Raw genomic sequence first — 26,240 nt, forward strand, 5'->3', positions numbered from 1 at the left:
TGCCTTTTAAAACTACTACCTTCTTAGGAATATTTGGATATTTTACCAAGTCCCTCCCAAAGTGGAAGAAAATGTCAGTCTTGTTGAAATCTGTGGAAATTTAGGTATGTCAGTCCATCAGTCACTTTTAAGTCACTTAGTTGCTTTTGAAAGTTTTAGACTGCATTCTATGTGCATCTAAGACAATTTGAAAGACTGCAACATGATAACCTTTAAACTACACAATTATCAAGAAACAGAACAGCAATCGCACCCCCTGGCAATCTTTAGAGCTTCACTGTTATAAGGGGAAATGTAAGCCAAGGGGATATATAAGAAGCAAAGCAATCTTGGGCTATGCAAAGGCCAAGGCCCTGTGCCTTTTCTACATATATAGTAATGCAAATAAGACACGGTTTCAACTTTTTGCTTATGTTAAACTGTGTGCTTCTGCCATGTCATTGTCATATCTGAGGTAACTTCTATACAGAGTCCTTTGTATGCCCTGGGCTACAGCAACAGGATATCCTTCATTTGTCTGCATAAAGTGCAGATGAGCATTTCTTGTTGTTGTTTTCCAAGCTGGTGATGGGTGGGGTCAACAGGGGCTGAAACAGCTGCACCAAGTAGAGGAAAGGTAACTATGGCAACCCAAGTTATCTGCATCCTCCATACGTTTCCTCACCTCCCACCATGCACCATATTCTTTCTCATCAAGAACTCAAATCTATAGACCCACCAACCAGCTGGCAGGATGGGGATGGTTTATGCCTCTCCTGGACCAAGTTCCTCACACTGCACTGAGAGGCCAACAACCGCAGACAGAGATCATCAAAAGGTGCAAAGAATATAGAATTAAGCCGTTTCCAAAAGGCAGTGCTTGCAGGTACTGTAGATGGGGTACTGGATCTACTACCTTTCCAGCAATGTTGTAGGTCTGTTTCCATTGCTTCAGTTCTTGACTCTGAGCTGCAGCCCTCTCTCAGAAGCAACCACCTCTCCTACGGTGCCCCACGTCAAACCCAGCTACAGTTTTGGCCGGACTTTTCTGGGACTTGATAAGTGCAATGCCTGCATCGGGACGTCGATTTGCAAGAAATTCTTTAAAGAGGAAATAAGGTCAGAAAACTCAGCACAATCGTTTTGAAAATGTTCTGCGTAGTAATGTGAAAGATGCCTTAACATTTCCAAGTACTTTAGGAAGAAACTACTGTAAAAAGCAATTTATCACTGGGTTTCCATTACCACATCAAGTTTTTATAATTAATGTCTACAGTATGGGTTTTTTTAAAAAGAAATCATCACATTTCAGTCCTGAGTCATGCTTTTAAAAGTTAAATATGAAGTCAGTTAAACTTCATAACTTTTTGCTTATGGAATGGCTCTGAACCAATTTGAAACAGCACTGGGGGAAAAACTGTACACCTATCTGCTTAAATATCTGTGGAATTATTTTCTAATAAGCAGCTAACCAAAGGGAAGGTACATTTGAGGAGTAAAGCTCCTCATAGGCTGTATAAAGTCACTCTAGCCACAGCATTAGCACTAAGAGCCATATGGGTTTTTCTTAAGTTAGTACCAACTGCATCACAAAATGTGCACATGCTAGTTAAGTTCAATGTATATATAAGTCTGTGCACGTGCAAGTGCACGCACACGCACACACACACACACTTTTACAAATTAGATACACTGGCCTAATTGCAGATAAGGCTAAAGCATTATTATGCTTTTAGGAGTTTTCACTACAAACATAAAGACAATTGTGAAAATTGCATGTGCTTCTAGATTAATTAAACTTGTATCTAAGTCATTTGCAGACTGATCCAGCCAATTTCAGGCTTAAAAGCAGAACTCTGTTGTAGCTGAGAAGAAAGAAAAGAAGGGGAAAGGTTTATTGTTTCTAATGTGATTTATAGAGCTCTGGACACTCTCTTTTATAGATCTAGGAACCTAAGGGGAAAAGGACTGTAGTGAAAGTATAGTTTTTGTACTGGAATGCAACTACAGTAATATTAGACACATGACATTTTGTATCTCTACATCATCATATAAAATGTACCTCGGTAAAACCATAACATCTTTTTTCTGAGACTGACTCAGTACTACTATAAAATCATCAATTCTGTTGTTATTATTTTTATTACAACGGTGACTCAGGGCTTCACAGTGCTAGGTACTCCACAAGAACATAGAGGAAAGATGATCTCTGGCCTGTGGGGCTTGTGATCCTCACAACACTGGCATTCTTATATCAACCATGAAAGTCAGGCAGAATAAAAGCAGAGTAGCTAGTACACATTACTACTTATGAGGAGTTCTCTTCTGTTGTCAAGTATTTGTCTTGCAACAACGCACAGATGCCATGTGCTAGATGCTTTGCAAGTGAGATACAGCCCATGCTCTGAAAAAGCAGAGTGAATTTGCAGTTGATATACTATTGGTAGATCCACCACTTTTGTTAATCAACATAGCACCACTGACTTCGGATACTGAAGCTCAGGCTGGGGATTTGAAGACCTACTGCAATATACATGAATGATATATAGTGACAATAAGTCTGCTAATGTACTCAGAGTGCCATCACCTACAGGTATACAGATTTGGTTACTCTGTCATCACCGTATGGGGCTGCGCTACCTTCTCCATGTGCACTGGTAACAGCATTAGCATTCCATTGCCACTGGGGCAGTGGTACTAGTAACCCCCCCCCCCCCCAATAACCCCAGGCAGCAAAGAACACTCATGTAAGGTGCCAGGATCAGTTTCTCTGCTCTCCTATTAAGACCAGCATGTCTTATAGCAGGTTAAGCAAGCATAGACTCTACATATTTTTTGCTTGTAGTAGTCACCTGAGCACAAGATGCTTCAGCAGGGAAGGCAGCTTCTTCACTGGAAGATCAGAGGATCATAGAAATGAAGGGCTGGAAGGGACCTCGAAAGATCATCAAGTCCAACATCCCTGCTCTGGGCAAAAATACAGCTGAGATCAAATGATCCCAGCTAGATGTCTGTCCAGTCTCCTCTTGAAGACTTCCAAGGCTGGGGACTGTACCGCCTCCTTGGGAAAGTCTATTCCAGATGCTGGTCCCCCTTACCATAAAGAAGTTCTTTCATCTGCATATTTGCGCATGTCCTTTGAGTGTTGCATAGTGATAGGAGGAAAAAACTATCTTCTAAACAGCAGAGCCCTGTGCAGAACAGGGACCTAGGCAGACTTTTGAACTGGCTGTTTCTGTATCTAAATTTGCCTTCAGTAATGTGCAGGAGCTTCCTAATGTCCAAGAGCTTCTCCTATGACCCCATAGGAATACTGTACACAGTGGAGTACATATCCCTTAAAGGAGAAGATTGCTTCTGCCCTCCAATCTAAGCTTTTGCCTTACTAAAAGTGCAATAATTATTAATTATCTGTGATGGTTACACTTTGCACAGTCAAATGATGTAAATTAATTAGTAATAAGGCACATTTATGTTGCCAGCGATTTAAGAAAAACAAACAACTCAAAACAGATCTCTAGCAGACTGATAAGCTTATTTGAACATTTTTCTCTAAAGTGGTTAGTATCATCACTCCCCCCAGCTCCAATCAATGTCCTAATCACTGAAAAAAGTAGAATGGGGTTGACAAAAACTATTCAATGACTGTGTGTCAAAGTTAGTTAAATAAATCCAGCCACAAATACAAGCAACTGGAAGAAGCAGCTGAAAATGGTGAAATGCTTCATGTTGACAATTTTTAAATGAAGTGTTCTATTTTTGGGGGGTTGCAAGGACATTCAGGTGCAAAGTTACCTAAATTTCATTTTAATAGTTGAAAACCTCAGCCCAAATTAAAATATTTTATTTTGGGTCAAACAATATATTCAATCTGACCCATAATGAAAGTGGGGGTGGGAGTTCCAATTTTTCGTTTTGGGTTTATCACTGTGAAAAATGTTTTGAAACAAAAACATTAATTGTGAAGGCAGCTTAGAATCTTCATCAATTAGTGTTGGTCAAGCAATTGCAGACCCCCAACTGTAAGATTTGATACAAGTAATTTATTATTGTGGCACCATGCAAGGATGAATTTTGTACCTGGAGAGCATGTCATGCCATCAAAGTCTCTGCTATACACAATGCCAAACAGAAGCATTGTGAGGATGGTGGTGTTACTATGCTTTAAGTTCTGCTGAAGAAATCATGTCATTCTTTCTCAAACCAGCACTCAGAATTACATTTCATGCATCTGTATATGGCTCTGTGTAAGAAGCAACAATTTGCATTTATCCATCTGCATGTTTGGCCCAAGGCTCGAATGTATATGCACATTTGAATTATTCAAATCATAAAGCCTACCTATGCTCAACATTTTAAAAAATTACTTCCAGTTGTGCAACATACAATGCCTAGCACAGCAGGCTGCTTACTGATTAGAGACTTAAGGAAGTAACATGCAAATCAAACCACAATAATAAATAAGCATTATTGTTCTTTATTTTGAAAATCCTACCCTAACTTGTCTACAGAAAAGAAGTCTCAGGTTGATGATAAATACCATGAAGGCAGGGTAGATATGTACCTTTATAGACTACATAGGATATATATGTACAGCACAAGCTTTCATGGACCCAAGTTCACTTCATCAGATGCTGTGAAAGAACATGCAGGAAGCTGAGTATAAAAAGGAGAGAGGAATTAGAATAGAAAAGACAAGAGGTGGGGAACAGAAACAGGGACAGGAAGAGAGTGGCAGGACAGAGAGTGGCAGGAGGGAAAAACAAATGAGCAGTAAACCCACAGGAACAAAGGGGGTCACAAAAACTAATTCAGGTACTGAAATAAGAATCCACAGTCCCATTTAAACCATACTTAACAGAGTCTAGTTCGTGGACAGATTCTTATTCTGCTGTTTCCTGTTAAAACTGGATTTTAATTTTTTTTTTTTTTTTTTGCCTGAGAACAGCAGTCCTGACGTCAGTAATGGGGTGTCCAGGCAAGTTAAGGTGCTCTGCCCCAGGTATTTGTGTCTTTCTGTAGCTGACATCGGAACAGTGTTCATTCTTACTTACACATAGAGATCACCCTGTATTGGTAGAATTGTAGATGAATGAATCTTGAATGGTGTTATTAGGTCCAGTGATGCTGTGGTCTGTATTGATGTGGGGACAGATCAGGCATCTGGGTCTATTTCAAGGCCTGGAGCCTTAGTGAGAATGGATGTTCATTAGTATGCTGACATACACTGTTTAAGGTTGGGAAGCTGTCTGTAAGCCAAGACAGGTTTGTCCCCAAAGGCTGTCTTGAGACAATCATCCTTTTCCAGGAAGGGTTGGAGGCCATTAATGTTTTGTCTTAGGTGTTCAAGTTGAGGCACATAGGTGACAATCAGAAGGAGTCTGTTGTCCTTGTCCCAGGATTGGTATTGTAGCAGGTCAGAGCAATATCTGAGTCTAGCTTTGTTAATCTGAGTGGCTACAGTTTTGGGATGCATTGTAACTGCAAGAATCCTTGCTCCAAGTCCTGAAGGTATTCGTCCTGGTCAGTGGGGTCAGAGCAGATCTGGCTGTAACACAGTTTGGGTGTAGTCAATGGCTCTAGTGGTGTGCTTAGGATGAAAGCTGGTAGCATGAAAGTAGCTGTGATGGTTGGTAGGTTTCCAGTACAATGTGGTGGCAATGTGTACAACTTCAAACCTTCGCTACAGGGAATGAATCTGCCAAGTTCTTGTGAGAGCTGGTGCCATAGCAAACTCCTTCTACTTTGGGTTATGGAGAGGAGTGCAACATTACATTATATAACTAAAAGAAGGAAACGGCACCATTCCACAGTTGGGTAATTTATGGTGTAATTTATTTGATGCAAATGATTCACTTAGCTCTAGAAATCATCAACTGATCAAAGCAGGGATAGATTAAACATATTAACACTCAAAGCAGAATTTCTGAACAGAAGAAATCTAAATAAACATCTAGGGTGATGGGGGTTAGGGAATTGAACTCCCCAGTTTTGTGGAGCAAGAAAAAAAGAACGGGAAATAGCTTCTCTTGTACAACTCTGCTGTTACTATGAAGATGTTGCACTGATCCATGCTTCTCCACACAGTATCTCTCAAAGTTCCTTTGCACTATTTGCCTTATTCAGGATCAAAAACTTTTCAGCTTCAATTTTCAAACTTACTTTAATTTGGTAATGCCTTTTCATCTCATTGTATCCACCGAAGCTCTTGCCAATCCTACTTTGACTTTGAATTATTAACTTTAATTTATGATGAGATCTAATTATAAATCTTTCCTCAGTGCATAGGAAAGGATTTCCTAATTCAGAGACTTTATTGGCATTGGATGTTTGACATTATGCTATGGAAAGTTAGAGTTCAAGTCATATTATTTGCATGTGTTACAGATTTACTTACAAAATACTCATCTGTGCCCTTATATTATTATATATTAAATACATGTGTGGGCATGGCTGAGGGGGCTGATAAAACAAGAAAACTCTTCAGCATGTAATTGCACAGCCCATATGTTCTCCTCCTATGCAATGCTGTGTGGAGAGGAACAGATCAGCACAATATCTCCATAGCTACAGTCGAGTTGTGCATTGGAAGCAATTGCCCTTTCTGTTTTCCTCTCCCCAGAGAACTGGGCAGTTCAAACACTCTCTCACCTTAGTTACTGCCAAACTATGCAGAAGGCTACCCCTTGGCATTCCTATGCCACCTCCACCCCTTGCCATGAGATCACAGCTGAGTAAGGAGCCATGCTGTTGCTAGCTGCCAGACCCCAGCTATGATCCCTAAGTATGTAGAGGGCAGTAATGGTCCACAAAAAGGTCAAGGTCAGAAGTCTTCCTAAGCCCACCAACTCACTTGAAAGGCATGGTTAAGCATCTTAGGGTGACTCTGGAAGTGCAGCTTTGAGCCTTACTACAGCATTGCCTCCAGTCAACTTGTCCTTGGTCATTTAGGCTGGGGACCAAAAGTGGCCTGACATGATACTGGTCATCTCATTCCTTCATATCATGTTGACTATAGAAACCATCATGTCTTAAGTTCACTAGCCTCATAGGCCATAATGGGCTCAGACAGACCTCTGATTTCGATAGCTGAGGACTGAAAAGAGAGCCTTATAGCATGCCCTTCCTCCCCCTTGAACTACCCATATTAAAATTTGTTGGCCAAGGGCTTAGGAAAAAAATAAGACAACCAAACCTAAGGATTATCTTGTGTACTAGAGCAGATTGATTTTTCCTCCATAACAATTCTCTGCTGAAAAATGCTGATTCAGTGGACTCAAGGGTTCCATAGGAATGTGTTGATTTCATAGAAATTTTCCACAAAAAAACATTTTCAAGGGCCTTAGTTTCAACATCATCATTTTGACTAATATATAATACAATGCACATCAAAAATAAGCATTTTAACCTTCTTGAAACAAGATGTTTCACTGAGATCAACTTGATAACTCCGTCATTCCAACCCAACATTTGTAGGAGTGTGCTTCACAGGATACTGCATTATTTTTTTTTAGGAGAAAGAAAATACCTTTATGGTCAATATCTCTATTCATGTGGCTCCATCACAGTATTTTCTGAAGGGGGTGGTTCGTTCCACCCTATGCAGCCTGGAGTGTAATTGCTGGATCAATTTTACATGCTATATTACAGTGTATTAGGAAGAAAACAGGGGCAGGGTGCAAAGACAATCAAATAGCAACTGAAAGAGGCACTGATCAGTGCTGTTTAATACACTAGCCTTGTAGGTAGAAAAAAAGCAGCTTGGACTTCAGTGGGTATTCATTCTCTTTACAGAATCCCCATCACATGCAGCATGGCTCATGTAATCACACCACATCAAAAGAATACCTGGAATAGACCTGGAAAATATCCATGTTTACTATCAGCAATGACAGCTGATACCCCACTAGTTGCCATTGTGATAAGACAACAGCAAGACATTTGGTAACACAGTGACATCTCTCTGGGAAGTTTATAAAGAACTATTGAATTGTTTCCTGGACAAGTGGTCACATTCACAAACAACATATGCTAAGCATTGCTATCCATGCCATTGCTTTGCTTCTCACACCCATGCCACTGACAGGATTTAACTTTTTATTTTATGAATTGTTTTGTGAGACCTTAAATAGGAAAAGTCCCTCACAGAAGCACAGTTAATCTTTTCCCTATTAAACAAGAACTACTTTTGGACCTCAGCTTTGTTATACTGGCTATATTTACTAGTAATTACTTTTACGATCTGTACTGCAGTCCCTGGGTATATTACATTAATTGTAAAAAGGTGATTTCAGAACAGAACCATTGCCATTATGACTGACCCAGATTTACAGACCTGGACGATCTGGCGGAAACCCTTAAAGAATCTTATTTCTTCCTCTTTTCCCTCCCTGGTTCACCATTCATCTTTGTACAATGTATTCACATTGATTATTTGAATCTTTACTCATTTATAACCATTTGTCCATGCAGTCCACACAATATTAAATATATTAGGAAAACACATGAACACAGCTGTTTTCTAAATTGTTTCTATATTGTTAGGAAACATATATATCTGAACATATATAACGTTGTTCAAGGGCCGGCTGTATATACACACTTCTTTGTTGGAGTTCTGGTGGCTTCTGCAGCGGATGATAGAGGCCCGCTGGCATGCTTCCAGACTTTTTAAGGGGTTACTACATGTTGTATACCTGACAGGACTTGTCTCCCTCCCCCCCCCACCTTTATAAGTACAGGCTCATAAGCCTAAAATGAAACTGAGTTGGTTACCAAGGCTTTCCTCTACTGAAAGTGCATTATTTTGTATCTCATAGGGTCACTCAGAAGTACCAGGCTACTGGTATGGAGGCACTGTTGTTAAATAGCCACATCATGGGTTGCTAAGCATACCTACAGGCATTTTACAAGGTTTACAAGGAAGTCCAAGGAGCAGGGAAAGAGGCTTACCAAGAAATCAAATTTGAAGCCTCTGAAACTTGCTGATCTCTTTTTCACTATTGCCCTCCATAATTTCAGAGTGATGAAATGCTTTTTCTAGCCTGTAGAGTTTAACATAAAAGCTGGAAGTGGTGCCCAGGTTATCCGATTTCATGTGGCTGATTAACATGCTCTCCACTGGGACCTTGTTTTGGTTTGGCAGGTTTGATAGCTGGCTCTCTCCTCACTTGAAACTGCCTCCCAACTACCTTCTCAGTTATTCTGGGAACTACACTGATGATGCCAAAAGCTGGCGACTGGTTGACATCACCAGGTTAACCACCAAATACCAGCATGACCAGGCTGACAAGAGAATTTGTACTTCGGTTTCCAATACAAAAGCCTGCAGCATTGAGCGTGTCTTGAGGAAGACAGAGAGATTCCAGAAGTGGCTGAAAGCAAAGCGCCTCACCCCGGACCTCGTCCAGGTTAGTAAGCAAGTTCCAAAAAACATACCATTTATGTAGAGCAGAGCCGTTTGGCAGCCATTTCCCCGTTACTCATCTCACTTACCCGAAACTGGGAGATTATAGCTGCTATTTTTTTTTTAAATAAACACACAACTGGTGTGGCTTGCTATACTTATCTACCTTCACATTAGCTTGCTCTAAGCTAATGAAGCTCCACAAGAACTATGACTGTGAAGAGAGACACAAGGACAGGACAAAAGTGCTCTCTGGGCTCTTCAGTGCCACATGAATTATTGCCAGGCAGGACAGAAAATGAATCAGGTTAATATTAAAATCAGCCTATTTTAACTTTCAACAAGTGGAGAGCTGGGAGGTTTTTTTATAGAACCTGTTTAGCTCCATTTACCTCCTCTGCTGATCAGTACCTGTCTACAGCCCTTCAGGAAGTGTCTCACCAAAATTGGTTGTCAGAAGGTGTTGATTCAGAGTGGCTGGAGAGAACAAGACTGAGCCGTAAGGGAGGAGAGGCAGAACGTACCCTCATTTTATTAGCCCCCCCTTATTTTCCAACTATGATTTGGCCCTTAAGAAATAGAATCGACTGTCTTGGTCCAAATACAACTGAGCCATGAAGGCTCAGAAAAGCTGGATGTTCCTAATGTTCTGGGGGGTTGAGTTCAGGATTCACATTTGGCCATTGAAGAAAAGGATTCCAGTTCTGACTTATCCTAACTGGGTTCTAGCCAGAGCTATGTTATATATATCCCAGTATTGCCAGCTTCAAATATCATGAACCAGAACCCCAAACACTGTGATTTTCTTGAACAGTGGGGGTTGTTTGTTTTTTTTAATTCGTTGCCTGGTGTTTGAGATTCTGCAGCCACAACCCTATTTGTAAAAATGAAAACTGAAATTCTTGCATGATCGTGTGACTCTAGCACCTGGAGCCTTGCAATTATCACATGACTAATGATGCAATAATGAGGAGGTGTCAACAATGAACCCAGAGGATGTGTTGGTCCCCCTCTCCAGTTGCTATATAAGTCACTTAAAAAAAATTAATGCATGTAGTTTTCATCTCTGGAAGGGTAGCCTGACCCCTGATTCCTAAATGGGGTTTTTTTTACCCTGAAGCAAAACCTTTGGGACAGTAGCACCATTTTTTTTTTTTTTTTTTTTTAACACAGATGTCTGCGAAATCTTACTATTTTTTTTTTTTTTTTTTTTTTTAACTAGTATCCCTTCTCTACTGCCACCACCAGGGACTTTTCCTGCTGCCTGAAGGGCAAGAGAGCACCTGCCTCTTCAGCTGATGCCTGTGTGCACGTGGGTGCCTCAGTGGAAGCAGTGCATTGAGGAACATCCAAGATCCCCTCTGAGGCATAAGGCAGGAGTCCTCCTCACAGAGCAGCTCAGGTCACGTTCCTGAGGCTTGGAGCCCAGCAAACTAGGGTTACTATTTCTTAATCCCCAGGTCATCTATAGCAACATGCATCATGCAAGAGGAAGTTTGCTGGCCTTTTTATTGGAATCCTTAAGTGTCAAAGGCTGAGCAAAGGGAGACGTGCCACACTCACACTCTTAGCTGCAGAGGAGCTGCTGGACAGTTGCTGGTCCTGGAGAGAGGGAGGAAAATAAGAGAGAGAGAGAAAAAGCGTATGGTGTGAGCTGATAACCAGGCAGCAGAAGAGGCAGAGCTGGAGGGAGTTGATTTAAAACAAACCTACTCAGAAGAAGCACTGAGTTCTAAGCAATGGCTGCAGCATGCCTGACTGACCAAGATATTGCCCCTCCTGCCAGGGGGTAGGATGCCAGCTTCAGCTGAGTATGGTTTTCAGTCAAGAGACAAACCCTAAACTAGAGGCAGTGTTGCGATATCCATTGCCAAGGAGAGGATCAAAGAGGGTTGGTACCTGCATATTTAAAATAAAAATAAAAAAAAATCTAACCTGTGAGGAAGACTTTGGATATTTTTTATCCCTGAAAAGTGGCATTTTCTCTTTAAAGTGAGGATTTAGTTTGAATAGGAACTTCTTAGAAATAGCATCTTCTCCCTTCACAGCACTGCACGCTGGGTGCGTTCATTCAACTCTGCTGTCTTCGTGATAATAATGAGTTTTGCCTGCTTTTCATCCCTTTTAGCCTTGCAAAGCCAGCAGAGCTGACTCTGAGGGTGGTGTCACACAGTTGACGTAACACTAAGGGCAGGCAGACGCACATTTCAGCAGTGTGGCACATGCTAAGTGACCTTGTGGCATTGCAAAGGTGTCCAGGTTGCACCTGGGCAAACCCTACCCTGCTGCCACTGAGAGCATGTCTGGACCAACAGAACCGTGGTGACTGGTGAGGAGGCTAGGAGGGAAAAGAGCTGGATCTGAGAGCTGAAGCTTTGCAAGGCTGGCAGACAGGAGCACACATCTGATGCAGAAGGCAAAACAGGAATGGGACCCAATGATGACAACAATGTCCCTTTGGAAATATTCCTTTGAAGCTTGAACATACACAACAATACCTTGTGCCTTGTTTAATCATCTTATCAAACAGAAGAAGGAAAGGGACTTGGAGCTTCCAGCACTTAGAAAAGAATATTCTTTACCTAAAATCCACATTCTCTTCTGAGGTGCTAATATGCCTCTTTTTGAAACACTGCAGTGAACTTAGTTTCCCATGCACGCTGAGGCAGTTCTCTCCCCACAAGATGGCATTGTGGAGTGCTTTACTGGTGCTAACGTGGGAAAAAACAATAGTATAGCTGGGCAAGCTTGGGAAACCCACCTAACAAGCAGGCTTTGCTCAAGGAGTATATTTCAATACTGCGTTGTCTCGAGACAGGGGTAAAATGACTTTAAATCAAGCACTGAAGTGCATAAAACTTCCATCTACTGAAACTGCTCATGTATGTCCAAGTAGGGAAATACTCTGTTCTTTCAGAGATCTGCTTAAGAGAGACTGAATTATAAAAGTGCTATTCTTCTCCCTCTGCCACTACATTACACCTCCTTCTCACCTCCCACACTCTCAGTTTTTCTGAAACCCAATCTCAGCTGGGCTGGGTTGTGTCACATACAAATATCACACGCAGGGCGAAATCCTAAACACACAGTGAGCTCCATTTGAGTACCCCTTTGCATTTCAGCCTCTCCAATTTCTCCCACAGGATCAGATTTCGCCTCTGTGAAGCACGGTGTTGGGGGGCGGAGGTGGGGGGGGGAGCAGGCAGAGGACATTGCTGAATTCATGTTGGCTGCTGTGCAATTGCAAGGCAAATTACTGGTCTCAGCACTGGGGGAGGGAAGAGCTTTCAAACGCAGGGACAAATTCACTTGGTAATTTTCAAGCAGTTAACAAATCTTCATGGTCTTTCCACCACAGCAGGCACACTGCACTGCAGTTGACAAAACAAACCCTCATACACTGCATCTTATACTTGCATATGTATCCCATACATGTTATATATCATATCCCATACATGGATGGGATATAAATTAATTTTAATGGAATCTAAACTGGACACATTTAAGAGCAGAGCTCTGTTTCCTTTCACTTCTAAATCAAATCAAACCACCAGATTCCAGCCCCATATCTGGAGGTGATCAAAAATGCCCAAAAGGACACAAGTTTTACAAAATGGCCACTCTTCTTATGGCAAGTGGAACCTAAAGCTGGAATCCAAATATCCCTATACTGGTGTTGTGGGTGAGGGGGGAAGGGAGGAGGGGATGAGATTAAATTCAGATCCAAGTTTTCTGACACAGACCCACTGTAAAATGATTCACAGGAGGTTTTCTTGAGTGTTCCTCTCACCTGTTCAGTTTCATGAAGCTGGAGATCTCTCCCACTTACCTTCTTAGTTTTAAACAGAGAGGGCTCCTTAGGTGTGCCATCTTGAGCTGTGATTTCAATGGTATAGTATCTGCACAGTATCAACATATTGGTACCTGTGCATGGCCTGACTGACAGAAACCCTCACCCCTCCAACTCTGAATAAGTAACAGCAACCACTTGGCAGAAGTAATTGGCATTATTCTCGTAACATTCAGAGTTTCACTGATGCCCTCAGGGTAACAGTACATCCCACGGTCACTCAGTTACTGCTTGCACTGTCCTTCCTTGTAGCTTTAGGTACATCGAAGACCTGGTAAAGCTACTGGATTCAAGTAATTTTATTCTATAGAACAGTGAGTTATGACAAACCTTAACATACTTGAATCAAAATGACAGACCATGAAATAATGTTTTTCACTTTGCACTGCCTGCCCTCCCTGACCGAGCTATCAATTGAGCTGCCTGCCACTGTGATTATTTCATCTGCCACAAAGAAAAGTTTTATTGCAAGCTACAAATAGTTTGATACTAAAATCTCGCTTACCCCAGAGACAACCTGGATTTAACTCCATGTTTGTGAATAAGCACTGGATTATCCTGTATGGTAGTAATAGCTGCCTACTGCAGTGCCTGCATTTGGAACAGTGAAGTTCATTGCTTAAAACCATGTTGCTTATTTTTCTTCACCCCTGGTTGGGGTGAACTGCAACAACAGGATGGAGGGGGATCTCCCACAGGGTCTATTTCTAAATCTTAACAATGAAGAGCAGCCAAGAAGGGGCTGGAGAGAGAAAGATAAACTCAATGTCAAGGTGCTTTCAGAAATCTCAATTTTTACAGTGTGTTCTTCTGTACAATTAAGTTCAAGCTTGAAGCCACTGATCAGTATCAGTCCACTCCAATCGCATGAAAGGAGCTATAAACTATTTAGCCCCTGAGGCACAATCTGTATAGCCTCACCTGGCTAAATCAGTATAAACATGTGCTTTATTAATGTAATGGCTTGACCTTTCCAGGGAAGGACCAGAGAATTGTTTTGCCATTGCCCTTAGCCAGGGCCCAGACTGAGCAGTGATTCTTTGTCATTAGAGATGTGCTTGAAGCAGACCTCTAGGTCTGAACACCAACTTCAAGTGGATAAGGAAAGTGATGGAATTTAAAAATGAGGCGAGATCTTAACTTTTGCAGTAAGCCTCTGTAATGGGATGAAAAATGCCCACTCCTCCCTCCAGACTCAAAAAAACTAGGTGTGGCTAAAAATCCAGACCTAGTGTTTGCAGCCCGAATTCATCTTTCAGTGCCATGGGTGGCCAATCTTTTTGGCAGGTGTGCACAAATTAAGCCTGCACCTTCCTGATTGCCACTCCAATCTCCTCCCCCTTTCCAATCCGCTGCTCAGCTTTCTGTTCCTTGCCCTGTGCTCCCTGCCCAAACTCTTGCTCTGCTTTTTACTTTCTGCCCTATCTTGCTGCTGTGCTACTTGTCCTTTCCCTGATCTGCCATGTGCCACCCACAGAAGCTGCCTGTGCTACTTGTACCATGCCTGCTGTAGGTTGGCCACCACCCATGTTAAAGGATTTATTCACAAAATATATCATACAGTACAGCTTCAGTATGAACAGCAGATGGCAGAATTTCTGAATTGAATGTATCCTTTGCTTATCTGTTGGTAGGATTTTGATTGTAGAGTAGTCAGGAAGACTGACTTTCACAGAACTCCTCTGGGTTAGGGTAAACTCTGAGTGTGTTACATAAATACCTAGAGAGGCCAGTTGATATGTCACTGCAAGTCATGCCATAAAAAGAAGATTGCAGTAGACTATAGACATATTTTGCTGGCTAATCATGCAACTGACCAGGAACTAACTATGCAGACAGCTTAGTCATCATACCTTTGTCAGTATAGAGGTAAGATACTTAAGATCTTACATTGACAAACTATTATTTCCATCCCTCTGAATTGTAACAGTTTGGGATTTGTATACAAAAAACAGGTTTTCTCCCAGACAATTTTTAGTGAAGCTGACAACGAGAAGTTTGTTTTCAGTAGCAGAAAAGCCAGAATCCCTGTTCATTTCCCCTAAAAATGTAGGTGGCCTATACGCATGCTTGTTGATATTCTAATTGGAATGCATTGGAGTAGACTCAGTTAATCAAGTTTGCTCTGCATTCTAATTAGCACCCTCCAGTGTCACTGCAGCATCATGCATTAAGCCCCTGCGTTTTTTAAAATGCCTGTGGGGGGGTGCTTTATCTAAACCTCATTGAATGAGGTTTAGATAAAGTGTCCCACAGCCATTTTTAAATGTGCCGGGTCTTAATACACAAGGTGAGGCATTTTAAGTAGAGCGGCTGTCTGAGAACTGCTCTAATTAAAATGGCCCTCCTCCTTCCTCCTCCCTGTGTATAGGCAGCATTAGGTCCCAGGCCAGTGAAATACTTACCCAAATGCTAAACCTTAAATACCCAAGCAGTATTATTAAAGCCTTTAATACTGGAGTATCTACAATGCATAGAGCTTTGCTGAACTGGGGCTTTATTAAGTAATTAAAATTCCAAGAACTTGGATTAATTGTTGGTGTAAGGTTCTTTGGGTAGATATGATATCTTTTATTAGAACAATTGGTGTGGTTTGAGTCTAAATGGATCCAGACCATGCCAGGACAAGAAATGCAAAATCTGGCAACACACCTCCACCACTCCCAAAGAAACCACACCACACAACAGAACCATCACCATACCTGGATCTTACACCTGCACCCCCAGAAATGTTCTCTCTCATCCAGTGCACCAAATGCCCTGATGGAAAATATGTAGGAGAAACCAAACAACAACTGCACACTGGCATGAAGGCACACCAAAAATCCATCAAAGAAAAAAAAATCCAGTTACCTGTGGGTGCCCACTTCTTACAAGACAATCATTCCCGCTCTGACCTCTCACTTCTAATCCTCAAAGGGAACTTACAAAATACCTTTCACAAATGAGCCTACGAACTTTACATGATAAATCTACTGGATACAAAAGATCATGGACTCAATATAGACATTGGATGCATGACATATTGCAACCTGCCTGATTTACCCCTGGCCCTACCATTCACACTTCCCCCTGCCCTCCTTCCTTCTCTACCCTTTGCTTCCTAATGTCCAACTATTTACTTTTTCACAGACTGCCTCTTTTCTACCTTGGAGAACTCAACTACAGCAGAGTCTCCCTTGCTTACCTTTGGCATTATTTCCCCCTCATTTCCTGCCCTCCCCTCCCTTCTCTACCCTTTGCTTTCCTAATTTCTACCCATTTACGTTCTCACTAACCCCGTCACACTTTCTGCTTCTTTCATTCCTTGGAGATCTCAGAACAACACCAGACACTCCCTGGGCATTTGTACACATACGTGTGGTGCGTGCATTTGTATAAGTGGTGAAATGTGCGTCAGCATTGAAGGTGTTTTAGTTCAAAAGTGCACTGCCACCATTTTCTCAGTGCTGACATGCATTTCACCATTTATACAAATGTGTGCACCACAGCACCAGGCATGTCAGCTCATGTGCAGAGCAGACTCGATTAATTGAGTCTAGTCCGACGCTCCAGCATGTCAGAGCAGACAAATGTATATGTATAAATGCCTCTTATGCCCAAAAAAGGACACTTGTGCCCAAAAGCTTGCAAAGAACATTTTTTGAACTACTCAGATTGTCTAATAAAAGATATCACATCTACCCAAAGAACCTTGCCTGCCTATGGCCTTGGACCAACACGGCTACAACCAAAACCCCCAGAACCTTCTAGTGGCACTCAGTCAATCTTTTTGATTCCATACCATAACTATCATTTGGTTGCAAATCAGTGAATATGAATGGGCAGCCTGAAGGTTATTTGATTGCAACTGGGTGTGTTCTGCCTGTGGAGTAATTGTTGAACTTACACCGAATACTTCAAATTCACTTACCAGATCCATGCTGCACAATCTGAATCAAGTCGCTATACAGTACGATTCTAATTTTTTTGTACTGGGGAAAAGGAAGAATAAGAGCTTGAGCTAAGTGTCAGTCATAGTTTTAATTAGGAAAAACCAAAAATAGTTCTTTCGGAAATGAGCAGTCATGATCATTACAGTATATGAACAAGGTCAGGCAATAGGACAAGCTCTGGAGTTAGAACATTTGTTAATTATACTTTTTGATTGCATTACAGTATTGCCATTTCTGCTGGTACTCTATTTAGTTAAGGGTCTCAGCATTTGAATCACATACACTTGTAGACAGCAGTGCTTTCTAACTTTGCAAATATTTGCATATGCTTTCAGCTATAAGTGAATTTCTCTACCATTTATCTCTCATTTAACACAGTTCTGCTCTGTTCATTTTTTTCTCACTTCTCTTCCAAAGGAAAGTGACAAAAAAGTCAGCAATAACACAGCAGAGAGAACTGTAAGACAAAACTTCCATTTCTTCCTTAATAATTTTATGTTAGACAAAAATATATATATTTATTTTCTTGCTAAGGCTGTTCCAGAAAGGAGAAATGTATAAGGAATTGTAACTCTAACAAGGTGAAGTATTTTTGGTAAATTGTTTATTTGCTGGAAAATAGTTTGTCATTTCTGAATGATTTGAAATTTCTGATTTACTTAGTCTTTGCTGTTAAAAAACAAACAAACAAAAATGGCTATAGTTATTAAACTACTAAAGCAGGAGGGTCCCATTTCCACCCAATAGTTCACTGGTTAAGGGGACCCACCCAAAAGATGGGAAACTGGTGCTGAATTCTCTTTTTTGACTGAGGGGATTTGAATCTGTATCTTTTTCCTGTCAATAAAGTGCGCTAACCACAAAGCCAGGGGCCATTTTCTTGTGTGCTGGCTCAGTGACCATTCAGTGTTTCAGATAAAGTGAATAGCTCCATCAGAAGGGTTTGAGGCAGACTCTCCACAAATAAGAAGCCCTTCTGGGATGTTATCTTTTATTAGACCAGCAAAATTTTTGTAAAAAAAACCCTTTAATTGCCAGCTTTTGGGCACAAACACCCTTCATCAGGCATTGGAGAAAAGATAGTATTCTTTTACAATTTTAAGACTGTAATTTTAAAATGTTAAGAATAATTTAATTTTAATTTATTAAATCATTTATTTAATTTTACAATTTTAAGATTGTAATCTTTTACAATTAAAAGACTACAGTTGTAATCTTGTTACAATCTTCTCTCCAATACCTTTTTTTTTTTGCAAAAATCTTGTTCGTCTAATAAAAGATATTGTCTCTACTATGAGTCCTGATTACCTTTTCCTCTAGACTAATACAGCTACAACCTGGATACCTTCTGAGATGTGGGAGACTTTTGATGCAGTCTTGCTCTGATTAGGTGGAGAGTGGATCTGAACTGTGGCCTCAGATGTCCCAGGAGAAATCCTAACTTTCAAACAACCAATCCAAAATAATTTGATTTAATTTAAGCTAATTAGCTTTATTCACTTGCCAAACCAAAAAAACTCTCCTATTATTTGTATGGCCTACTTGTACCTTTTATACACTACAAGACAGTGAAATTTCTACATGTTTTTTCCTCTATGATTTAGAAGAAGATTCAACTGTTTAATAATTAATCTATGGTAATATTCATTAGGGTAAATAAGCATTGCCATTTATACCAGTGGTGGATGTTTGTATATACTTTAACAATTCAAACATTCACATTTAAAAAAGGAACACAGCAACTGATGAATCTATATAGTCCTAAGATTCAGTTGCTGATATTATTTACAAGAATCAATAAGCAGGATATTAAGGTTTCTTGTTGATAATTTATATAAAGAGGTTTATCAGAAAGGTAATTTATCCTATGCATGCACTTGCATACAACATGTATATACAAGTTTTAAAATTGTATCTAACATCTGTAATAAATAGCCTCATAGAAGAACCGGGTCACAGGCTAAAGTGGACAGGAAATGTGTGGAAAATGTTAATTAAAAGAAGAGAGAGAGACTCAATGACTTAAAAGGCAGAGCTCCAAAAACAGTTGTGTGGAGGGATGCTGACCATAGAAGCAGACCAAGTTTAGTGTGGTGGCAGGGATAGAAAGGAACAAGCTCACTGACTTGCCTGGTTCTTCATAGGCAGACAAGGTTCTTCAGGTGAATCTGGTATCTTTTATTAGACCAACTTAAATAGCTGGAAAAAAATGTTCTTAGCAAGTTTTCGGGTTTAAAAACCCTTTTAAGTTGGTCTAATAAAAGATATCATATTTGCCCAAAGAACCTTGTCTGCTTATGTCCCTAGACCAACACGGCTACAACCTACACCCCTGGTTCTTCATAGAAAAGCATCAATCGTTTAATTGAAAGTCACCTCACTATGGAACCAGATAAATGAGAAAGACAAAGGGAAAGAGCTGTGACCTGACATCATCAGGATCTACTCCTTCATCTCAGAATGATTTGTCTTGATCTTGATCCAGCCTCCTCAGTCATCTGTGGAGTCATCAATGACTTCCCTGTTTATTGGAAGCCTGTCACCTTCCCTGTTTATTGGAAGTTCAGGGACTGCCCACAACACACCTTCTTGAAAACCTGCATGATGACAAGCTATAGGTAAAGATTGGAAGATGAGACTGTGATCAAGGCAGGTTCAGGGTTTAAATGAGAAGCCTAACACAGAACTGATCCATATAACTAGTAATACAGAAGAGCCCTTTCTAAAAGTATCTATTAGGGTGGGGTGGCTATCTAATATAAGGACCTGCTGTTAGACTTATCAAATATAGCATAGGCCTGTATAGAGCACATTATAGTACTTCACTCTGCTCTTTCAGCTGTAAAGTGGCATCGTCACAAGCGTCTTTCTCCTTTCCAGGGTCTGCCCAGTCCAATGCTGCGCTGTCCCTCACAGAGGCTCCTGGACAGAATAGTGAGACGTTATGCTGAAGTACCAGATGCCGGCAGCATCTATATGGATCACCTCACAGACAGGGACAAGCTGCGCCTCCTCTACACACTGTCTGTGAACACACATCCCATCCTGTTACAGGTATAGTGCCTCTCCTCGGGGTGGGATATTCTCCTGAAACCCACATCAAGATAACCCAGGAATGATGAATGTGGCAATCTCCAGGTGTTAAGGAGCCCCACAGGGTTTGTCACAGTTAGGCTTGGCATTATGGGGTGGCATGCTCTTTTATACCTGGTTGATCATTGAGGCTTAAAAATGATGGCAAGCCTGAAGTTTCAGACCTGCAATCTGGAGATGCTGAGTACTCACTGTACCCTCTGAAGCCAGAAAAAGTCACGAGCTCAAAGAATCAGAGCTTGCATAACTGAGCATCTGCAGAGTTTGTGCACAGGTCCAGCATGCATTACGTTCTAATCGCATTGTGAATATGTTGCATTTGGTCATAAATTGCTTGTAATGATTTAATGAGGCAGGCCATGCAAAAATCGGGCAGAGTTACCGTGGAGCACTCCTGCTACACTAGTGCTTGACTTCTCCATCCTTAGTGCTGCCTGAGCCTTCTTTTAGCTATGCAACAAATACGTTAGAACTACGTCAAGGTTTAGTCTTGCATAGGTAGTTGGTTGAATTACAGGCAAAACCTAATCCAGTATTTCCTGGGAACTGCAAATCTACCCTTATGTCAACTTTGGTATGATGGGATTGGTATTATCCTCTCCTCTTACTAAAAGCCATTTCACAGAGAAAATATTTACTACCCCTCCATAGCACTGCCCACTTCTGCTCAGCTTGGCAAATTCATACTAGCCTTTCCATTGTCTTTCTCCTCCAACCTGTCCTCTGGAATACTTTGCAGCCTCTTACAGACTCATTTCTCCCAGGTTGTTCCTTATCCTCCAGCCCCACTCAGAAGTAATCTCCATAATCAGGGAAGACTACAGGATGGAGATCATTTCCATGTCCAGATTTTCAAATACATGCAGTACCAGCCGTTTGTCATGTTCTTCAAGGGAATTTCTCTGAGTGCACATTGCATTTTTTGAAGATCTGATTACTTCTTGTAGGAGCCTAACTGGGGCCTATTTGACGGCTGCTGAGCTTCTTTGAAAAAATGGCCACCTCAAGCGTCTATTATTCTTTATTCCTTGGTCTGGTAGCCTATGTGACATTGGTCAGGTCCTCTTAGTGCACTAGATGGTATAAACAAGGAACCACTTCAAGAATAAGCTTCTACCTTGACAAAGCTTCTTGAACCACCTGATATTTTTGGAGATACAAAGTCTCACTTTACAAAAGAAAAAAAAATGTCTGGATTCTTTTAAATGCCTTAAATGTCTTTGTAGAAAAGATTAACAAAAGCCTGAAGCAGGTACTGCCAAGGCCTCACCTGGAGTACTGTCTCCAGTTTTGAACACCATATTACAAGAAAGAAGTGAAAAGATTGGACAAAGTCCAGTGGAAAGCAACAAAAAATTATTGAGAAACAGGACTAATGAGAATAGGTTTGAAGAACTAGGTTTATTCAGTTTGGAGAAGAAAATACTGGTGGGGTGGGGTTGATAACAGCCTTCATAGATGTGATGCTTAAGGACTGGAACAGATTACCTGGAGAGGTGGTAGAACTCCAGCTTTAGTAGATTTTAAGAGCGGGTAAGACAAATATTTATCTGGAATTGTTTAGACAGGGACTTGGACTAGATGACTTGTTGAGGTTGCTTCCAGCCCTGTTTTGCTATGGTTAACCACACAGAACTGGAATATTAGGACAGCCATTCCATTAAAAGCAGAAGTCTTTCTCCAGCACTTGTTTTTGAGTGCATTAGGGAGACAAAAACAAGTTAAAATAGAGTGGAAAGAGTAACAATCTAACTAAAATATTTGTTTTCTGAGAGTTTACGAGAGAATGAGATTTTTAAATTGATGTGATGTGAACACATATGGGATAACTGCATTAAATGAAGTCTAAGGCGTAAAGGTAGAATTTTGATACTTTATCAGCCTTGTGTTGCTCTCTCTCTGCAACAAGAAAGTATTTTATAAATGGTTCAGAGGGGTTTTTTTCAAATTACTGAAACTATTTCTGCCCTCCAGCCCACTCTACGCAAGTCACCATGACTTCAACTGTATGGGACTCAGGAGGAGCCATCAAAACCTCCATAAATAACCTAAAATAAGCGCTCTCTCTGCCTAAAAATTTCATGACTTTAAAGTCTATTATTATCTTGGCCTTTTCAGTGAGTTTTGAGTCTCCCTTTCTTATGAATTTAAAATGTTAAACTCTAGAGATAGCAGACAATGGATTCATTATAAAAAAAACATAGCTGATCCAAAAATGAGCATTATCTACTGTGCTGTGCCTCACTTCAAGGGAATTTTAGAAAAGTAACTCCCTAAGGGATAATGAACAAAAAATATTTTTTGTGGCAGGTTAATTTTAAAAGATACAAGCATCTCTTGGAAACATCTCAGGGCTCTGGAATCCTGAAAGTTGGGTACACAGATAAAGTGGGCAAAGGGGAAGTGAAATGGCCAAAAGTGTATGATAAGTATATCACGTGCTTCTACTATTAGATGGTCCTGTGATAAAGATTTCTCTTAGAGTTATATGTGAACACATGCATGGCTAAAGAAAGCAGACATTGTAGCATCTGGTATGTCTAGAAGTCCCAGTCCAAACCCAAACATTCAAAAATCATAAGATGGGCCCCCCAAATTCATGAGTTTGGCTCAAAAATCTTTGAGACTTTGGTTCCTTTTATTTTTCTTCAGAGTTTTTAAGTCATTAAAAGTACACTGGTTTCACTTTTTCATGGTCCTGTATAAAACCAGGAGGAATGGAAGTCATTATTAAAAAGAAAAAAGAAAAAAAGAAAAAGCAAGCAAGCAAAGATTCATACCTATTCCACAATTTCAGAACCTAGGGCTTAAAGAGAATATGCTGATGCTGATTAGATGTGTGGTATTCACAGACCTTTACAACACTGGGTTGTAATCCTTCAGAATTGGAGATGCAGGAGCATTTAGCCACTTCATAGAAAACTATAAGCAGACGATTGATTTTCATTTGTCTTGAGGGGTCATATTTTCTAGATTCCTCTGAAGCCCCCCGCTTTTTTTAAAGCAAGAACCTCACTTTCAAGTAATAACATGATTCTACCCAGGGTGGGTGTTTAAAAAACAAAATGGCAAGACTTGTCATCAAAGCATAGGAGTTAGCAACACAGCCCCTTAAAAAAATCCAACAATTCTGTCATGCAGTCAGAGCCTAACCAGCAGAGCCTGCTAATTGAGAGCTGGCAACAGGCAGCACCACTCCCAAGAATGCTTACAGTTCCCCTTCAACAACTTTCTCAAACTATATCCACCCACCTGCATCCTAGGAAGGGAAGGAGGGGAAAGCCAATACAACATCCCTGGCTCATACTGCACGCACACACAGAAACACTCTGCACCTGCATATAATCACATACACATACCATCATACCAAAAATACCAGAGTATCTATCATATTCTTTTTTTCCCCACAGATTTTCCCAGACGTGGAGGGGTGGCCATTTCCAAGGTATCTGGGATCCTGTGGCCGGTTGATTGTCAGTGCCAGCACCAGGTCCTTGAGGGAGTTTTACAGCTCTTCTCCTGATGTGGCAGCAGACCTGGCCTTCCAGCTCCTCTCTGTTGTCAGTTCTATGGGGAACAATGACTTGAACTACTTATTTTATTTCATCCGTGTTGATGCTAGCACATTTGGCATTTTTAACAATGGACATCTGTTCATCCGGGATGCCAGCACACTGGGAATCATTGACAAGCAGGAAGGTACTCAGCATGTTGAATGAATAAGCATCTGTCACAGGCCACAGCAAGATAGGTGGAGGGAGGTAGGGGGAATCTTTCACCTGTTATGCTGGTATATTTTTGTTTTGGGTTTGGTTTGCCCTTTTTTTTTTTAACCACAAGAAATGCTTCATAAATTAGGTCATAAAAACTTTGAGAGGTGACAGCAAAAACATAACCAGGTCCTACCATGCCTAACTCTACTTTTGGAATAATATACAAGTTGTACTTGTGCAGTTAAGGGTGATGGTGCCGTGACTACACTAAATTTTAAAATGCATCTAAAGCAGCCTGCACAGAACCACATGGTAGCTTCACATTTATTTGGCCATTTCCATGACCAGCCACAGTAGACAACACAGCAGTATTTTCATACTAATATTTAACAGAGCCTTGGTCATTTTTTTGGTTTGAAACATAGTGGGTGTCACAAAAAAGTAAGTTAGCAGGTAGAAATGTAAGCAAATTGTTTTGATTTTAGGCTACTTTATCACTTTTAAAAAATATATATTAACAAAGGAAACACCATTTTTTCCATTTGTTCTTATTTTAAGCTCCATTTTTCATCACACAGAATATTCAGTAAGATACCAGTGGAACAAGAACTGGTCCAAGAGTAGTAAACCAATTAAGTTAATAATTTTGTTTTTTTAAATAAACACTCTATTTTTTAAAAGTCACTCTGCTTCTGTAGCCAGCTGAATAATTCCCAAATATTCATAACTTGATATTAATTGCCTAAAAAAAATCTTACAGTTGCCATTTTTTTCACTAGTGCAAAATCATTGATTATGTCTTAATGATTTTTTATTAGGTGGAAAATTGAGGTCTTGACTATTTGTTATGGTTTTTATAGTAACATCACATCAGTATTTATATTCTGCCCAACTAAATTCCTTTGCTATTTCATTACTTGATCCTTCCTATCTGCAAAATAGAATTCCGGGGTAATATGGAGTACTTATTTATTTATCAAGAGCATATGCATATCAGAAGTGAGAGAAATAGTCCACCCTACTTTGGAATGAAATGTGCTGATTTAATCTAGGTTATATTGGCATAAATAAGCAGCATACCATGATTTTAAGTGACATTTTCTAACCAAGTTACAAATGTTCATGATTATGAAAGATTTGCATGGGTGTTTCTAACAAATATTTTAATTTTCTTTATTAGGTAGCCAACTGACTGATGGCCAACAGGAATATAGAGACATATTTAGCTGTTTGGCTTCAGACTGCCAGTCTACATTTCTGTCCTGTAAAACAGTCAGAGAGAACCAGAATTTCATTATGGTATGTCAGGAAATTCTGCCTAAACTCCTGAAGGGAAAATTCCTTCAACCTGTTCAGGAGAAAATAGACAGCTTCCTAAGGCGTTGTGCAAACAGCTTCCTGGACAGCCAAGAAGTAAGCGATGCAGCTGCGAAGTTGACGGAGTTCTTGAGACCTCTGCGATCTTGTGATTCCCGTTTTGCCTATCGCTACCCTGACTGCAAGTACAATGACAAATATTAGCTGCTGACAGGAAGCTCCTACTGGAAAGACTGGAGTACTGTGTCACAACTTGGCTATCTCAAAGAGTGAAAGAGTTTCATTAGGCAGCTGAAAGGATTCATAAAAGCCAAGGCTTCCTATGTGACAGAGAAAGATGAAAGATAACATGCCTGGGGTTTACATCTGAACTCAAAGATGGCATGTTTATGACATTTGTATATTTGGTGCAATCCAGAGGCCCAAGTGTTAAAACATCATTGTACATGATGGGGGTTAAAAGATTAATACAATTTGTTCACACATTTTGTTCCTAAAGGAATTTTCCATGGCAGTCATAAAAAAAAAAATTAAATATTAAGGCATCTGGGTTATTACTAGATGGAATAGGTTTATTGCAGATTACATCCCTCTGGTCAAGCTTAGTGATCCAAGGCAGGCAGACACTTGCTACAAGGGAAATAGAATCTTTTAAGACTTCCCTTGCAGAAATTTTTAGTGCCATTAAAATTGTATCTGATCAGTTTGCTACTGTTAACAATCACAACCAATCTTTGAATTTTTTTTAAATTTCACAACTCCTGGTGACTCCAAGGGAGTCACAATGGCCACAAGCTGAGGGAGGATAGGTTTAGGTTAGAAATTAGGAAGAACTACTTCACTATAAGGGTGGCCAGAGCCTGGAATAGGCTCCCCAGAGAGGTGGTGCTCTCACCTTCCCTGGAGATCTTCAAGAGGAGACTGGATAGGTACCTGGTTGGGTCTTA

At 40.5% G+C, this 26,240-nt stretch overlaps 1 protein-coding gene across 2 annotated transcripts; it reads left to right on the forward strand.

The window, feature by feature from the left end:
• The first annotated feature begins 703 nt into the window (after positions 1–703).
• On the forward strand, positions 704–25,830 carry CUNHXorf36 (chromosome unknown CXorf36 homolog). Of its 2 annotated transcripts, XM_019529043.1 has the most exons (6): positions 704–1,098; positions 7,774–7,923; positions 9,125–9,389; positions 20,051–20,224; positions 23,674–23,962; positions 25,157–25,830. In XM_019529043.1, exons 1-6 carry the CDS (start codon positions 875–877, stop codon positions 25,495–25,497), a joined length of 1,443 nt encoding a protein of 480 aa, XP_019384588.1. In that variant the 5' UTR covers positions 704–874; the 3' UTR covers positions 25,498–25,830. The 2 variants fall into 2 exon arrangements, with proteins under 2 accessions (XP_019384588.1, XP_019384589.1); XM_019529044.1 differs by lacking the exon at positions 7,774–7,923 and having other exon boundaries at positions 707–1,098.
• Positions 25,831–26,240: the final 410 nt, after the last annotated feature.

Source organism: Crocodylus porosus, unplaced genomic scaffold, assembly GCF_001723895.1.
Source record: "Crocodylus porosus isolate Cpor-Errol unplaced genomic scaffold, CroPor_comp1, whole genome shotgun sequence".
NCBI classification, from domain to species: Eukaryota; Metazoa; Chordata; order Crocodylia; family Crocodylidae; genus Crocodylus; species Crocodylus porosus.

What these genes read in the sequence shown, in the direction of transcription:
- CUNHXorf36 (XM_019529043.1), top strand. Translation starts at nt 875, where the DNA reads ATGGGGTACTGGATCTACTACCTTTCCAGCAATGTTGTAGGTCTGTTT. An exon ending in TTCTTTAAAGAGGAAATAAG is followed by an intron (nt 1,099 to 7,773) that starts GTCAGAAAACTC and finishes TTCTCTTTACAG; the next exon opens with AATCCCCATCACATGCAGCA. An exon ending in AATCATTGACAAGCAGGAAG is followed by an intron (nt 23,963 to 25,156) that starts GTACTCAGCATG and finishes TTTCTTTATTAG; the next exon opens with GTAGCCAACTGACTGATGGC.